At 36.4% G+C, this 17532-nt stretch overlaps 1 protein-coding gene across 1 annotated transcript; it reads left to right on the top strand.

The window, feature by feature from the left end:
- Positions 1 to 10053: 10053 nt before the first annotated feature.
- Positions 10054 to 17472, top strand: LOC111407200 (sodium/hydrogen exchanger 6-like). Its single transcript, XM_023036540.1, has 22 exons — positions 10054 to 10430; positions 10535 to 10586; positions 10697 to 10756; positions 10913 to 10937; positions 11462 to 11547; positions 11663 to 11774; positions 13063 to 13125; positions 13263 to 13282; positions 13364 to 13461; positions 14233 to 14261; positions 14347 to 14378; positions 14464 to 14511; positions 14608 to 14668; positions 14756 to 14853; positions 14932 to 15007; positions 15122 to 15141; positions 15290 to 15387; positions 15505 to 15614; positions 16299 to 16382; positions 16628 to 16728; positions 16815 to 16894; positions 17125 to 17472. The coding sequence occupies exons 1-22, from the start codon at positions 10250 to 10252 to the stop codon at positions 17160 to 17162; spliced, it is 1572 nt and encodes a 523-aa protein (XP_022892308.1). The 5' UTR covers positions 10054 to 10249; the 3' UTR covers positions 17163 to 17472.
- Positions 17473 to 17532: the final 60 nt, after the last annotated feature.

Raw genomic sequence — 17532 nt, 5'->3', positions numbered from 1 at the left:
TTGTTATTTTAAAATTAATTTTCAAATTACTTTTTTAATTCTAATTTTAACTTTTTATTTTAAGTTTAATTGTAATTGTAATTGTAATTTTCATTTTATTTTATTATTTTGTTATTTTTATTTTTATTTTTATAATAATTCTTTATTTTCGATAATACGGTTAAAAATTCGGTTCGCTTAATTTTGGGTTATTCTACTTCATTCCTTTTTTTAGTGCACAATGTTCTAATATTCTGTTTCAATTTTTGTAGGAAGGATTATCATTTGGATGCAGAGTTGAGACAGATGCCAGGAAAAGTTACGTAGAACGGTAACTTTGACAGCTTCACCCAGGTCCTAGAGCTGCTGGACGACCAACATGCAGATATGCTGCGTCAATCCTTTCTGTAGCCTCTATACCCTATGAAAGAATTGCAATATTCGAGTTAGATGATCGATGCTCTTTTATGTCGGCTGCGAAGTCCAGTTGGCAGCGATGCCCTCCACTTCGTCCTCGGGGGTAAAGTCGCTAGCTTTTCGATGTTCGAGTTTGCCCTGCTGTCTGGATTGAAGATTACGGGTGATGAGGCAGCTAACGACGAGACTCAAAGAAGAAATAGGCTGCAGGACACTCACTTCCAGTTACAGGGGACAGTGTTTTTGCCTCAATTGATGGACGCAATCAGGAGGTGTGACGAGATGTTGAACAGACTGAAGTTAGGTCTGGTCTACATCATTGATAGTGTGATGCGGTGTCACCACAAGAAGACTGCGATCGACCTCTTCCACCTCGAGATCTTCCACGACATAGATCGCTTCAACGACTATCCATGGGGCTGTCAATGTTTCGAGAACACCGTCCACATCTTCACCAAACCGTACTCGAAGCCCAAGGGACCCGTGCATAAGTACGACACGTACGGATTTTCCTTGGTGCTACAGGTAAAAGATTAACACAATCAATGTTAAAATATTTTTTCTATTGAATTTGTATGTACTAATTTATGTGTTGTAGGTCTGAGCGTATGAGACCATCCCTATATTGGGTACTCGCTTTGCGCGGCGAGAGGAGACACGCTACCCTCGGATGCACCATTGGCGAGCATCTCGAGCGGAGTGATGTCCCACTGGGAAACAATTATCGGCTCTCCTTGAAGATCCTCATGTGAGTATTATAAATTTGTGATTTATATTGTACATAGTTTAAAATCTCATTACATGATTTTATCTTTTTAAAATGTCAATATGTCAGTTTGAAGTAATAACTCATTTGAAGCTGTCGATGGAGGAGGAGGCGCAGGGTCTCGTGCGTGAAGTAGCGGTTCCGCATGCCCAAGATGACTAGATGTCCGATTCGATCCCCAATCGAGACTGGGTAAGTGAATTATTGATTAATATTTTGTATGAGTTAGCAATTATTGAATAAGTTAATAATATGTAAGTTTGTGCAGGACCGTGAGCCAGTTGATCGGGCATCACCTCCACCGAGGGCATCACCTTCGCCGCTGGCGTCACTTTCTCCCCCTCAGGATGATTATTCTGATGATTTGTACCATCGCCTGACTGGATTTATGGTGCAGGAGGTCGGCACGCTGCGTTAAGAGCTGGCAGGAGTTATATCAGGGGAGGTCGGCGTGCTGCATCGAGAGCTGGGAGGAGTTATATCGTGGGAGGTCGGCGCGCTGCGTTGAGAGCTGATAGGAGTTATATCATAGGAGGTCGACGCGCTGCGTCGAGATATGGTGAAGCAGGTCTACGATCTGGGACGTCAATTGGTAGGGAGGGTCGAGGATATAGCTGATGATGTTAGAGTGCTGCGCATGCATTTTGGGGACCTTCATGATGAGGTGATAGCACTTCGAGGTGATATAGTAGGCAGATGATGGGGTGATGGAGGTGACGACGGGGGAGGGGGTGATCGAGAGGATAGAGATGGGGGTCACCCACAGTCGTGGTCGGAGGATGCATGGGACTCCTTTCTTCAGTCCATGGAAGACAGGGTGGACTCGAGGACGGAGGAGGGAGTGGCCCCGTTGGGGACGGGTGTGACGGTTGAGGAGGTGGTGTCGACGATAATGGATGAGGGGGTCGAGGAGGTGGTGGGTCCCTCGAGGACAGGAGTTATGGTCGAGGAGGTGGTAACGACAGGGACAAAGAAGAAGGAGAGCATAGAGGAGGTGGCGATCGTCGGGACAGAGGAGGGGACGATGCTCGAGGTGGGCTAGGGGAGGAGGACGACCGTGAGTGGGGCGAAAAGCGTACTATTGACTTGCCGGAGCTGGTAGTAGGCAAGAGGCTGAGAGTGCCGTCACAGTACATTGTCTCTCCCTTCACGACTGAAACGAAGAGGAGGAGGTTCGTCAACGAGACGATCCCCAACCTATTTCGGAAGGTGGAGCATGTCAAGTAGAAAGCGTTCGAGATGGAGTGGAGAAGAATGTTGCTCGGTTTAGTATTCATGATATTAGTGATATTAGTACATACCAGTGATCGTTACTCGTATATGTTTTTTTAACATTTCTCTGTTTCTTTTATCAGGACCAGCCGTACGATCGGTACTGTGACGATCTCCGATATTTATAAGTGGTTCCACGACATTATCACTTCAAGAGCCTGGCTTGCCGACGATGTAAGTGAAGTAATCATACTATTAATTTTTATGACTTGTATATCATTGTTTGTTTATGCAATGAAATAACTCCATTTTGTATTGCTATTTTTTAATGCAGCACATCGACCTAGCCATGAACTTGTTGCGTGATCGGGTTCAAAGATATCCGGGCTCATTTGACAGTCCTGGTCGAGTCATACTGAATTTGGAGTTCAGACGAAGCGTTGACATTGAGTACCAGTCGCTCCAACATAACGGCAAGGAGTACGAGGTGCCCAACTACATGCTTGAGTGGACCATAGGGATGTGGTCACGTGTCAGGGGGAAATCATTGGAGGGTTGTACACATATGTACATACCAGTGATCGTGAATCATCACTGCATAGCCTTGGAGATTGTGTTCGCTGAGTCTACTATATACGTGTACGACCTCGATTATTCATGTCTGACACAGGGTTAGTTCGAACAAAATCTGGAGTCTATTGCTGTTTTTGTCCCTATGATGGCTAGACAGGTGGGATTGACTGTGAAGGACAGATTAGCCGTTGTGCATGTCACAACCACGGTGAGGCAAACAATATCGTAAGTGGTTCTAAAATTTTTAAAATTTAATACTTAATTTTTTTGCTGCACGGTATTGATCGAACTCATTTTTTCCATTTGCAGGGGCGATTGTGCCATTTTTGCAATAAAGTACATCGAATTTCTGAGTATAGCACATAAGGTTGATGGAATCAACCAATCCTGGATACAGAGTTGGCGGAATAAGTTGGCGTGCGACTTATTCTATTTTAATGGTGATCCATAGATTTATTGTAATTATTAATTGTAATTTTTTGTAATTACGTAATAATTGTAAACGCTGTAAATATTGTTTTGTTGTACTTACGAAATGTTTGTAACACGCTGTAATGGATTATGAAATGATTATTAACTACGAAGGCCTTTGAAATGACGTAGAATAAATGCAAACACTGTTTAATTTAGATGGACAACATTACCAAATGATCTAACTATCATTTAGAGGAACGTGACTTGTACAATATTGGTGAGTATGCCCTACTGATTTGCACTCGAGGGAATTCTCCGACAAATGATATTCTAGATATACTTGGACGTCCAGGACCACGCGGTCAATGAAAGGTGGCAACAATGTATTGAGTTGGTGAATATGGTCGAGGACTTCCCACTCAACTTCGTTCGGCAGAGGAAATATTGTCTCAGCGTACGCAGCTCTACAATAATCAGTCGTATAGTAATGAGAGCACAATGTTCTAGCTGTAAATCCTTGACATATAGCAATTGCGACTGCATGCTCACACGGAAGTCTCCAACTAAAATTTTTTACAACTGCATGTATTATCAGTCAAATCCACCATGTATGCCTATTACGTGCACATTCCACTGAAAAGCGCGACTCGTTTAGTGGTTCGATATTCAATTGTCTCGTAAGTTCTGCAACTTTGAATAGCATTTCTTCTTATGCCGTGGCTAGCACGCTTGTGCAATTCTGTAATTTCGCACGTCGATCGTGAAACCATTGCTGTAGCTTGGTACATATATTCTCAATCAGTGCAAGAATGGGTAATTCTCGATTCTTTTTGAATAATGTATTGAGAGACTCCGTGTTGTTTGACGTCATCACGTCCTGAAAAAAATGAGCGCGCTCAATGTTCAATCCCCATTTTCGTTAGATAATCTCATGCATCGAATGATTTACTTCCTATTTCAACCATGAACTTATTATACTCTTCAACACCCACTTTCCTGAACGATGAAACGATATCTTTGCCTCGATACCTGGTCTTCAAATTGCCTTGAATATGGTACATGCAATACCCATGATGTGCATCTGGAAAAATTTCAATGATACAATTTATTAAAGGCTGTCCTCGATCTGTTACAAATGCAAGGTCCTCGAATTTCCCGATTACTTCCCTTAACTTTGTGAAGAACCACCGCATCAACAAGTCATTCTCACTATCGACTATGCCGAACGTAAGAGGGTAAATTTGGGTATTGGCATCTTGACATGTAACAATAATCAACCTGCCTTGATATTTAGATTTCAGTAGTACCATCAACTAGAATTAGGGGTCGTATTGCATTTTGAAATCCCCGAATGCATTGTTTAAGAGCCATGAAGAAGAATTTGAAGCAATTTTCACTCTCCGTCTCAATAAAAAATTCTAAGTCAGGATTAGTTTTCTCCATGTTATGGCAATACCTAACCAATTTAGCATAACTTTCCTTTGCAGAACCCATTAAATCTTCAAACGCACATTCCTTGGCCTTCCAGGCCTTCAGGTAGCTCAAGACTACTCCGTACTCTCGACGGACGTCGTTAATGATGTTCGATGGTCTGTAGATCATACGAGGATCCTGATGCTTGTGCATTATCTGTCGACCAATAAACTAAGCTCTGGTTTGCCTATGATCATTTCGACGTAATCCCACTTCACAAGTATATTCCCGTGTGTACTTGCGAACTACAAAACACTCATTCTTATTCATCTTCGTCGCTCGCAAACGCCAACAACAACTTTCGTCTACGCTGGCAATTGTCAACAACGACTTGTTCGATTTTTTTCACTTTGAACTCAAAGTTATATTTCGGCGCAATTAGGTGCACAGCTTCCTACAAATTTTTTTCGTTTCAAATAGTTGTTCAACATACAAATTCTCACTATTGGGAACCACACGGAAGGAGTTAGAGGACGGTCCACTCGATCCAACCCCTGAGGTCCTACCTCGCTCATGTCTCTGTCGGGATAAAGCGATCAAATCCTCGTATGTAAAAGTATTTGCATTTTCACACTCATTGTCGTGAACTACGGATGGAATTCTGTGAGTAACTGTCCCTAGAATAACCGCATCATCTTCACGAGCTGTTTGGACCATATCCCAAAAATCATTAGCATTGTGATCCCCTCCATTGAAGTCTACTTGTTCATCTTCGACGACATCCTTCGTCACTAAAGTCAAGCAAATAGGAGTCGAGTGCCTATTGTTCATTTCAAACAGATAATTCATTTCGACATCAAAAGAAATCGTTATAGGTGGACTCGGAACTTCCTAATCGTAGAATTTAAATTTCAATTCCATATCATACAGAGAGAGATCGACATTTAGTTTGTTTTGCTACATACGTTGTTGTTACTGTTATGAAAATTGGGATACCACCACGCTTATCACTCGTCTATTTCCATACCCATTGATCTCTTTTGTCCAATTCGGAATTATCAAAGTAACAAAAATTGGGACTATAACCATATCTGCATGAAGAAAAAGAATTTTTAATTACAAGAAATTATCGAATGAAATAAAAAAAATAACTAGCCGGTTGTTAAGAAACAGCCAATCGAACTAGCTGACTGTCCATCCGGCTGTACAGTCGGTTGTTAAATAGTTCAGCTGTCTAGCCTGATTTTTTCAACTGTTAACTGGATAGTCGACAGTTCAAACTCGCTGTCTGACAGAATAAACACACCAAACTTTTGCAGATTAATTTTTCAGTATTAATACAGATGAATTTTTTCTCGTCAAATGCTTAAAATTTTTCACAGATCTATTAATAAAACTATCTACATTAATATTATATGTCGAAATAAATTTTATCTATGCAAACGTAAAGTAATTTAACTAAAACAAAATTAAATGTGTGTATTATAAACTTACTGATATGATGAGATTGATATAAAAAAAATTCAGCTACCGTGTTCGATGAATTTTTCAAATCTTGAGGTTGAAGCAGGTAAAAAATGAAAGTGTTTTTATCTGTGTTGGAGTAAACAAATATGAGAAGTTTGCTAATTTTGATATTTTAAGTGGGAAGTGTTTGATTTTTATTTGTTAACAAAAGGATAGTAATGTCTTTTAAACAAAACCTACTTTTGTAATTGTATAATACACTTAAGGATATTTTTGTCTTTTAACACTCAATAGGCCATTGTCATAATTTTAAGAATTGAACAAGTTAAAGTGGAATTTCCCTTCTTTGACTATTCCATTTTTAAAAATACCCCTTTGAGCCTCAAAAATTTCAAATCTAACATGCCGAAAAATGTAGACAACAACGAATCGTAAAATCCTGTCGACTCCATCAATGATGAGGAAAAAGAGTGAATTTGTGCGATTTTCAAGATGAATTAGCTTTCGTCCATTAGCTTGTAGAAGATTTAGGGTCTGTTTGGCACATTAATTTATTTTATGATTTGGCACGAAGAATCATTTTAAATCACATTCACACAATAAAATATTCTACATGTATATCAAAAATATTTTCCTAAATTTTAACCACACATTTTTTTAAAAATCACCATTCAATTTTTTATTATTATTATTTTTTTAATAATAATGATTTGCCAACTGGCTACTAATCGACATGGGCTAATATAAAGTGACAGGAGAGGCTTACCACACCACCTGCCTAGATGAAGGACTAACACAATCTATGCTACATTTATGTGGAATCTATAAAAAATTCAAAAGTTGGGCATTAAGTATGGAATAATTTAAATTTAAGGTTTTAAGTTTCATAATTCGTAACTCATGTATTATTGATTAATTGAAAATATTTTATTAATTAAATATAGTAAGGTCACAATTATATAATTAATTGTCATAAGTGAGTACTTATAGTTCATAACTTATTTATTAATCACATATTATCAAATTAATTGTCACATAATATTTTATGACCACAATAAAAAAATTTGATAAATCACAATTTATTTCATCGGTCACAAATTAAAAAATTTATAGGTCACATTTTATTTTTCGGCCACAGATCTTCAGATTTGTTGGTCACGAATTGGTCATAGATTAACTAAACAGTTGGTCACGTACCACAGTCACTACCACAATTGCCAACACCACCGCGGTCACTTGCGATCACCACCACCAACACAATCTAATAGCACTACCATCACTAACACAGTCCTACTGTCAGCAACATGGACACATACACAGCCCCAACAACCCACCACTACCGACCACCCAAACACCACCAAAAAAATCAAATCCAAATTTATCAATCACCGCCACGACCACCAACAACATCGCACCACGACAACCACCAACATTACACCAACTCCGCCTCCTCCCTTTCCTCTTCCACCAATACCTGTTTCTCGAACCATAGCCCAAAACTAGAACGAAGCCAATATCACCACCAACTCAACATCACAACCAACAACTGCAAACACTGTCAACAAAATCACTACATAGACTAATAAAAAATTAGATTGCATCAACTGTAATGGCAGCAACATCATTGCATATGTCCAAAACGAGATCCAATCGACTGAAGCACAACGACGTCATCTCTTCTTTCGGCACAGTGTCACGGATGTAGCGACGTCATAGTACCGCAACACGATGTATTTCGTTGATGTCATTTCTTCCGACGATGTTTTTCGGGATTGGGCAAAGGTCGCTCGACGCACCTAAGGCAGAGGTCTTTGCAGTTGCGGTATTCTTGGGCAAAGGTCCTCATAGTCGACACCACTCTCGTGCAATGGCATCGATCCTCTTATCGGCGCCTATCCTATTGTTGGCACTGGAGTGAGAAGATAGAGAGTGAATATGATGGGAAGTGAATTAGTAATATTGGACGTATCTAATGGGTTAGTTTATTTCTTAATTTTGTCCCAAATTTGAAATATAAAACACATGTTCAACCCCCATCCTTCTTAGAAGGCCCTTTTAAATATAAGAAGAAACTTTTGTTTAATTTCAATTAGGGTCCGTTTGATTGCAAAGATAGAATTGAATTGAATTGAAAACGAATTCCAGGGAATTGAATTGCTTAGAAATTATTTTCCTGAGAATTGTAAATTATTGTGTTTGATTGGTATAATTTTTCACGTGGAAAATGTTGAAATGAAAGTGTCTTTTGAGGTTTGTTCGGTTTTGTTTTACATGAAAATTGTCAATTAAATGGATAGATTTTACTGGTATTGAGAATTAAATTTGTTTCCATTGCAAATAATAAAATTAAAGAAAATTATTTATCTTTTGATATTCGTTTGAATTTGTTTTACATGAAAATTGTCAATTAAAAAGATGAAATTTATTACAATAATTCTTAAAATTTATTTTAATTGCAAAATAAAAAAAATAAAAAATACGTCAAAAGGTGGAATTTCAATTCCCACCATTTTGGTGAGAATTGAAATTCCACAATTTGGTAGAATTTGCTTATGTGGCAACAAAAGATGGAAAAGGAATTCCATGTCAAATTCGTGCCATCAAACACATAAAAGATGGAAAATGGAATTTATTTTTCATTTTCTATGGAAAATATAAGTCTATCAAACATGACCTTAGTTGAGAATTACTTATCAGTCACACTCATTTTTAATCATATTTTAAAAAAAATAATTTTTGTACGTTTTCGTATTATTTTTCTCTATTTTTTAACCAAATATTCACAAAATAAAATAAAAATTCAAAGAATCATATTTTTCAATAAATCTTTATCAAACAAACCCGAAATAAGGTGTCTAAACTATGTTAATTGACTACTAAGACAAAATCTCTGCTTTTTCTTTCATAAGTAAATAAATTAATTGAACAAGTAAATTATTAGTCCAATTTTTTGAATAAGATAAAAATCCATGAAATACTAGCACTTGGTTCGTTCTCAGCTTGTTCGAAAAAGTTTAAAATTTTGAATAATACTATGTTCTAGGCGACGATAAATGATAGTTAAATGAAAGTAAAATTAAATGAGTCATTTTATTAAATAGATCATTTAATACACGCTTTAGGATTGCAATTGCATTTATAGTTAAATAGCATTATTCTAAGAATTTATTTTCATGTAATTAAGAGCTTAAATACAAATTAATTTATGGATATTGCTACATGTAAATAAAGATATACATGTGACAATTTATTATTTTGCCAGTTTAAAACATAATCAATTTTTTCGTTCAATATTTTTCCTCCAAATCATATTATGTAATTCATTATGTATACATTTTATGTAAAAGTATTCTTAATTTATTCATCTTTTTCGACATCTTTGACCAAAATATGGACACACAGTCTTACATCCCCTGAAATGAAAAGGGCTCCATGCATATTTTGTTGTGTGTGGGCCCTCTTCCATGTGACGAGAGTGTAAGATATGTGTAAATAGTTATGTACACATAGTATTACCGTATATGCTTCAACCAATATTAAACTAAGCCTGTTTGGTTTTAATTTTTCAATCCAATAAATCAAAATTTTAACCATTACTTAACATGATCACCGTCATTTTTGACTTTTTCACTATAGATGGGACCAATTTTTCTCTCCATCTGTCAAAAAATTGATTCTAAGAATCAATACCAAACAGGTCTAAGGTATTTTTAGATAAGGACAAAATAGTCCTTTATGAATTCTTAAGTTAAAACACAGACATTTATGATTTTTTATTAATAAATATTACCGTCAATTTTCATTTTGACTAACGAATGCAAAGCGTAGAAAAGGCATGTAGAAAAGAGAAGCCAAAAGGACAGAGGCGTGAAAGCGGAGATTAGTCAAATTCTAAACTAAAATCTCCAAAACTTCAAAATTGTGCATTTTGTTTGTTGAATTAACAGGTATCAAATTGATTAAGCCAAAAATACAGAAGATTGTTTGTTGAATTTTCAGGCCCGGGGGATGGAAGCATTGCAGATATCTCCTACCGAGCCGCGGGGGAGTCCGGGGAAGGAACAGCAGGCTGCAGGAGTTGGTATTCTTCTCCAGATCATGATGCTTGTTCTCTCCTTTGTCCTCGGCCACGTCCTTCGCCGTCACCGGTTCTATTACCTCCCCGAAGCAAGTGCTTCTCTTTTGATCGGTAAATTTATTTCATATACACTAGTTCAATGTCACTCATTTTCAGTTTTAATTTGATTGCGCTATTGCATTTTACTGTAATTTGATTCGTATATGTGGATGCAGGTTTGATTGTTGGCGGGCTGGCTAATATCTCCAATACAGAAACTAATATTAGGTATTTTTATGGTGTTTGTTGATTCCCTTTTCTTTTCATTTTTTGGTGATGAACTGCATTTTGAGTTCGAAATGTAAGTAACTCTCTTTAATTCATTTTTGGTTGGGCAGGGCATGGTTTAACTTCCACGAGGAATTTTTCTTGTTGTTTTTGTTGCCACCGATCATATTATATCCTTGCGTCAATAATCTTTCTTCTATTTTTATTTTATTTTATTTTATTTTTTATTAAAATAGTTCTTAGCAAGATGTTACTGCTTTCCTTTTCTGTTCTGTTGCTTATGATTGACAAGAAGAAGCTTGTTCCTTGACGATTTTTGTGCTTACTCAGTCAGGATTCAGTCTACAACCTGTAAGTTGACTCTTATCTCTGGACTTCAATTTAGGCTCCGTTTTTCGAATTAGCAATTTTATTCGAATTAGCAATTTTAATGAAATTCGAGGAAACGAATAACAAAATAATTTACTTTGCAATGGGACATGATACCCATGGAAAAATTAGACCAGTTGGAGAGCAAGATTGTGTGGTAATGCGAGAGTAATGCTATGGTGGGTTGCTCCATGGTACTCAGATATTGTTAGAGCTAGAGTAAGCATATGGTGAACTAACAGTCAACTACTTTATGTGTGAATGTTGCAGTGCTATCAAGCAAATAGAGAGGAAAACAAAAACTGAGTGGTTTGTCAATAGTCCAGATTGAACTTTAAGTCTTCTTTCCCTTCTCTGCAACCCTTAAGACGAAGCTTACTTTTCTAAAAAACCTGTACATTTTTTTAAGATCCTAACAGGAACTCAATATGACCTTCAATGCTGTCATTTCCATTCCTCTAGATAATTTCCCAGTCTAACATGATCATTACGGATGCAATTTGCAGAAACCATTCTTTTCAAACTTTGGCGCCATTATCACTTTTGCAATTCTGGGAACTTTTATTGCTTCTGTTGTCACTGGCATATTGGTGTGAGTATCATTTCTGATCAGGCTTTTCAAGTCGTCTTATAAGTTTTACATTTTTGTGAATTATATATGTCCTTGATGGCATGTTTCCGATATGATTTAATGCCTGTACTTGCAGTTACCTTGGTGGCGTGATGTTTCTCATGTACAAACTTCCATTTGTCGAATGTCTGATGTTCGGTGCTCTCATATCAGCTACTGATCCTGTCACTGTTTTGTCTATATTTCAGGTGATCTATACTAGATAGTAATGCAGTATGTAATATTTTCTTCAACATCAGTTTGCCATTTTATTTATTAAATATTGACTACATAATCATGCAGAAATAATTTACGTGATGAGAAACAAATTAAATTTAGACCGATGCAAGACATTATATTTGTCATGTGAAATTTCATTGGCTGTTACGATGAGTCTAAACTGTTTTTCAGCGACCCAATTTTTTAATCTAAAATGAATTGCATGCATACGGATGCAATTGTTAACTAGATGATACTCATTAGACTATTTTCTTCATAGTCTCTTGCTTCTAATGCGTTGTGGAATTGCATTTTCCTTGTCATGTTTACATTATTTTATGAAGTTGTGATACTGTAGCTTTCCTAGAAGGAAAATTGAATTCTTATCTACTCATCCATTGAGCAGTAGTGACAGTCTGAACAGTAATGACAGTCTTTTAACATCGAGATTGTTTAAATGTTAGTTTTACTATAGAAGTAGGTTTCAGTTTTCTAATATTTTTATACTTCATTTAGGCGAACAAGGTCATTGGACTTATCTAAATACAACTTGGTTCACTTGGTTAATTAGAACTTTCTCACATTATTTATATTAAATTCAAGGAGCTGTCACTGTTATCAATATTTGTAAAATGGAAAATTTCGGGGGTAGATGACTCATCCTAAATTGAAATGTATTTGGGTTTCATTGTCTGCTTTAGTAAATACTTCGAAGTTCAAGAGTTGAGTCATTCTATAAGAGATTTAGAGACTTCTTAAGATTTCAAGAAGCTGAAGTTAATCTCAATCTTGCTGTTTTGAAGTTTCTGTACATTTAGCAACACTTTCAGAGCTTTGAAAGAGTTAATTTGCTCTTGCTCAAAGAAGCTTGACACAGATCCCATTTATTACCTTTTTGGATTGGAATTATAAGTGCTAGACCAATGCTTTCACTTGCATTGCAACAGATGTTGGTTGGAAGTTAAGAACTTGTGAACTTATTGCCAGACTAGCACGTCCTGGGTATCGGCAATATATGAAAAAAGGGAACATAGGACTTGTACGTGCGGTCCGGCCTCCTAAAGTAAATGCTAAATAGAAAAACAAAAATCTTTCAAGATTGTGTGGTCTGGACCAGTCCAAGCTCTGTTAATGCTGATTAAATTAATGATCTTATTTTATAGTCAAGAATAGGTCCCAGCGTTTACTTTTTCTGTTCTTATCTAAGACTAAGGATTTACCAAATACCTTGCATCATAGAATAATCTCCAATTACTTACTTTTTATGGAATTTTGTAGGAGCTTGGTACAGACGTGAATCTTTATGCTTTGGTATTCGGGGAATCTGTTTTAAATGATGCAGTAAGTTTCTACTGGTTTTGTTCACTGTTTTTTATCTTTATCACGAGGATGCGTTTTGCATAAAACTGGACATGTTTCATTGGGTAAATATTATTTATTGATTTCTGTCTATTTCTTGTATGTTTCACTATTGGAAGATGGCAATTTCCTTGTATAGGTATGTCAAATTGCAGTTATCCATCACTAATGAGAATAAGATCCACTTGCAATCATTATCATACTGCTGATTGTTTTGTAGGACAATGTCATTGGTGAGGAGCAATATGTCCTCTGGACAAAATTTTCTCATGATCATTGTCAGATTTCTTGAGACCTTTGTTGGCTCAATGTCAGCAGGTTTGTACAAACTAGCTGTCCATTTTGAGCGAAAGAGACTTTATCTCACCTTTTGTTTTGTTCTTTGTGATATGAAATCATGTGATCTTGTTGACTTTCCATTCATTATAGCCAAGCTGAAGATTGTTTTGAATTTGTGCCATAATAGTCAATATTCTTTGTCTACTTTCATGCCCTATTTTTGGGTGGTCGTTTGGATGAATAGAGGACATGAAGAGCAACATTGTAAAGCTTGATTGATCAACAAAGGATATCCGTCATATCTTGGGGAAAAGTTATTGGCGAACCTGAGCAAAAAATTTCAAACTGAAAGTAGAGTTATACCTGGTTAAATTTCAATACTTAACTGACTGCTCACTACTCTGGAAAGACATGAATTCACGATTCAGGGACAATCATAAAATATTCGGACTACAAGTTTTAAGAATAGTTAGCATGTCCCACCTGTGATTCAAATGTTCTTGTTGATGGAAGCTGTTTGTAGAACTCCAAGGTTTGGTTAGGGTTACAATGGTGTCATTTTGTAACTTATTTCAGGAAACAGGGAAGAAAAAAATTATTTAATTGAATTTTATATCGATGAAACCTAAATAATGGTACAGTGAAGCAAACGTTAAAGTCTTTGCCTGCTATCTTAATGTATCTTGCTACAGCTGATCTTGGCAATTTCTGGTACAATTCATTCTGTATTATATATCTTTTTTGCTGTGGGGTATAATTTCGAAATAAAATATTCAAGGCCACTAATATAGATTGTTTCTATATCTGCAGGGGTTGGAGTTGGATTTACATCTGCTTTGATATCCTTTATTCTTCCCAAGTTACAAATTGTACTATATTATTTTTAGTTCATAGGACACTTGGTTGCTCCTTAACTCCCAGAACCTTTTCAAGTATGCTGGCTTGGACATTGACAAGTAACCTCATATTCTTTATCTAGTTATTTTGCCAACTTGTCTCTAATCTATATCAAATACTTACTGAATTCTTTACTATGTACAGTCTTCAGAACTTGGAATGCTGTTTGTTTGTCCTTTTTCCATATTTCTCGTAAGATTCTTCTCGGATATGCTATTTTGTTTTATTCACTCAATTCTGCCATTTTTTGCACTCACTTTGTTTTCTTCATTTTCAATTTTCATTTAGGTATATGCTAGCAGAAGGGCTTGGTCTCTCCGGTATAGTATCCATATTGTTCACTGGAATAGTAAGTGAACTATGGTTTGTACCTGGTACTCATCTTTCATTGGATAATTTAATGCGACATGGTTTACATGGGTAATTTTTGTTTCAGGTCATGAAGCACTATTCATATTCAAATTTGTCTGACAATTCTCAAAAATTTGTATCTGCATTTTTCCATCTAATATCGTCATTGGCTGAGACATTTGTGTGAGTAAACATTTCACTTTAATATCGTTGGACTATTTCAACCACCTACACTGATCTTTCATTCTCTTTATTATGCAGATTTATATACATGGGATTTGATATTGCCATGGAACAGCATAGCTGGTCCCATGTCGGATTTATCTTTTTCTCAATTGTATCCTTGGTGTTTTTTTATTTTTATTTTTTATTTTATGTAATGGATTCTGTTTTACTTGATATACTGAAGTTAACCAATAATTTTTCTTAACTTGCTCCATCATTACCTTAGTTGTTCATTGGAATTGCTAGGTACGTATTTTTTGCCTAATCCTATTGCTGATGTTAATGACCATGTGAAATTGTTATCAATTTTGGCTTGATTGTTATCAGATGTGGGTGACGAAGTTTTAAAATGATTATGCATAAATCTAATATCTTTTATGTTTGTTTTTGGAAGAGCTGCAAATGTGTTTTCTTGTGGCTACTTGGTGAATATGTTTAGGCCTGTGCATCGTCAAATACCACCGAAACATCAGAAAGCACTTTGGTACAGTGGTCAGTGGATAAGAAACTTTAATTCTTTGATCAGCCTTCCCTTGCGTCCTTCCCCAAATCATGCACACACACACACTTTAATGTTCAAACTCACGTATGGCATACATCCATGATTAGGACTTCGAGGGGCTATGGCATTTGCTCTTGCGCTGCAATCAGTCCATGATCTTCCAGAAGGGCATGGTCAAACTATTTTCACTGCCACCACAGCAATAGTTGTTTTGACGGTAGGTAAACTATTTGTTCTAAATCAACTACAAATTTTGGGAGGACCTATAAATGAAAACTCTCATTCAAGAGCATTATATATCAATTAAAAAAGCATTTATCAATTTTCTAATTCAGGACACCATAGATGTCTGTTGAAAAATTCAATAGTCTTGCAATTTTTATCAAAATTCCTGAAGGATTGAAACATAACTGGGTTTTATGATAGTTCTCTTCACTTTACCATGGATCTTAGCCTTATAAATTATGTTTTTGCGTTGATTTCACCTATTTGATTCTGGGTTTCGATGACCATGTTCATGGTGTAAGTCATGCCTTCTGGGTTTCTTATATCTGTCATTGCTGGTTCTTTTCACAGATAATAAATGAATATACCTTGATGGTTACTCTAGTGATTCAGTATGAATGTCATTTTTAAGGCTTCAAGCATTGAAATGTAAATTATGCATTAAATTCTTACTCATGTATTTGTTATTGCTGAGCGAAATTTGATGATTATGTGGTGCTATTTTTCCTACATGTATATTTCTTTGTCTAACAGCCATTATATTCAAGAGAATTACATATTGACAAAAACCGAATGGAGCAGGGCCAAGTTGCCACTAAGACCCATAGTAGAATATATGAACAATCTTAAGTTCGTTTAGATGTCTGACATGTCTAGGAGTATGGACACTTTGCAGGTCTTGCTGATAGGAGGATCAACAGGTACCATGCTAGAAGCTTTACAAGTTGTCGGTGATGGTCATGACAACTCATTGAGTGAAGTAAGTTCATTAGTAGATAATCTTATAGCCCACCTGCCTGCAGTCCGGTGATGATGCATTGGTGAATCAGTTTATATAATTTACTGCTTCCTATAAATTGTGTGGGTCCTACCCAACTAACAACAAAAAAGATGACCTTTATCCCTGATCCCTTGGGAAGTAATTTTACTGGTGTTGAAGTTATCCTGTAAAAAATTATTATTTTTAATTTGACAAACCAAATTTGTTTTCTTTACTGGTTCCAGAGGTTTGAGGGGAACAATGGCTATGTAGTTCCTTCATATGAAGGAGAAGAATCATCATCTGGGAACAGATTCAAGATGAGACTTAAAGAATTTCACAAAAGGTACCATAAACGCTGTATGTTGTTGGACTATTACATAAATTCATATTCAAGTTCTTTAATTTAAAGTTCTGGGTTCTTTCCTGCAGCACCACGTCATTTACAGCACTAGATAGGAACTACCTCACTCCGTTCTTTACAACTCAAAGTGGAGAGGACGATGAGAATGGTAAGATAGAGCCTAGACTATAGCTGTCCTAGTTAATACGCCACAAAATGAAATTCATGATATGACTAATCATTAATAAATATGGACATTTGACTATCGAAGAACTTGTGCCCTCACAGCACGTTGCAAGTGAGCGGGTGACCATCGGTTATATTATTCTTGCAAATCATAGATTACCTAATATTTTCATAACTGGTCTTTTCATCAAAGGCTCGTTTGATGCTTTGCAGATGAGCTTTTTCACGACCCCAGAAGAGGGAATTTTTGAAGCCATGACTGAACTCCCAACTAATCATTGATTGAATTGTCTTATGTACCACCAATTTGCCATAATATGTGAACATCTTCGTCTTTAGGAGCATACCTCTATACGATCGCTGGCTCTATGATTTAGTATGGAAACAGGAAGTCAAAATAGGTTGATCTATTTCAATCAGAACAACCTAGTTTCTGCACATGGTGTGTGAAGTGCTCTGTACTGGCAAATGAGATTTATCGAGTGGCTGTACATGTTCAATATGTTACGTCATTCCTGATTTTGCTTCACTTTGAGCCAAATTAACTATTCTCATTCGTTTCGTCCTTTGCTTTTAACTTTTGCATTAAGGCTTGAAAGAATAAGATGAATAATGCAATGC

Source organism: Olea europaea, chromosome 13, assembly GCF_002742605.1.
Source record: "Olea europaea var. sylvestris chromosome 13, O_europaea_v1, whole genome shotgun sequence".
Taxonomy (NCBI): domain Eukaryota; kingdom Viridiplantae; phylum Streptophyta; class Magnoliopsida; order Lamiales; family Oleaceae; genus Olea; species Olea europaea.
The sequence above is the reverse complement of the archived record's forward strand: the minus strand, read 5'-3'. Positions and strand labels throughout refer to the sequence as shown.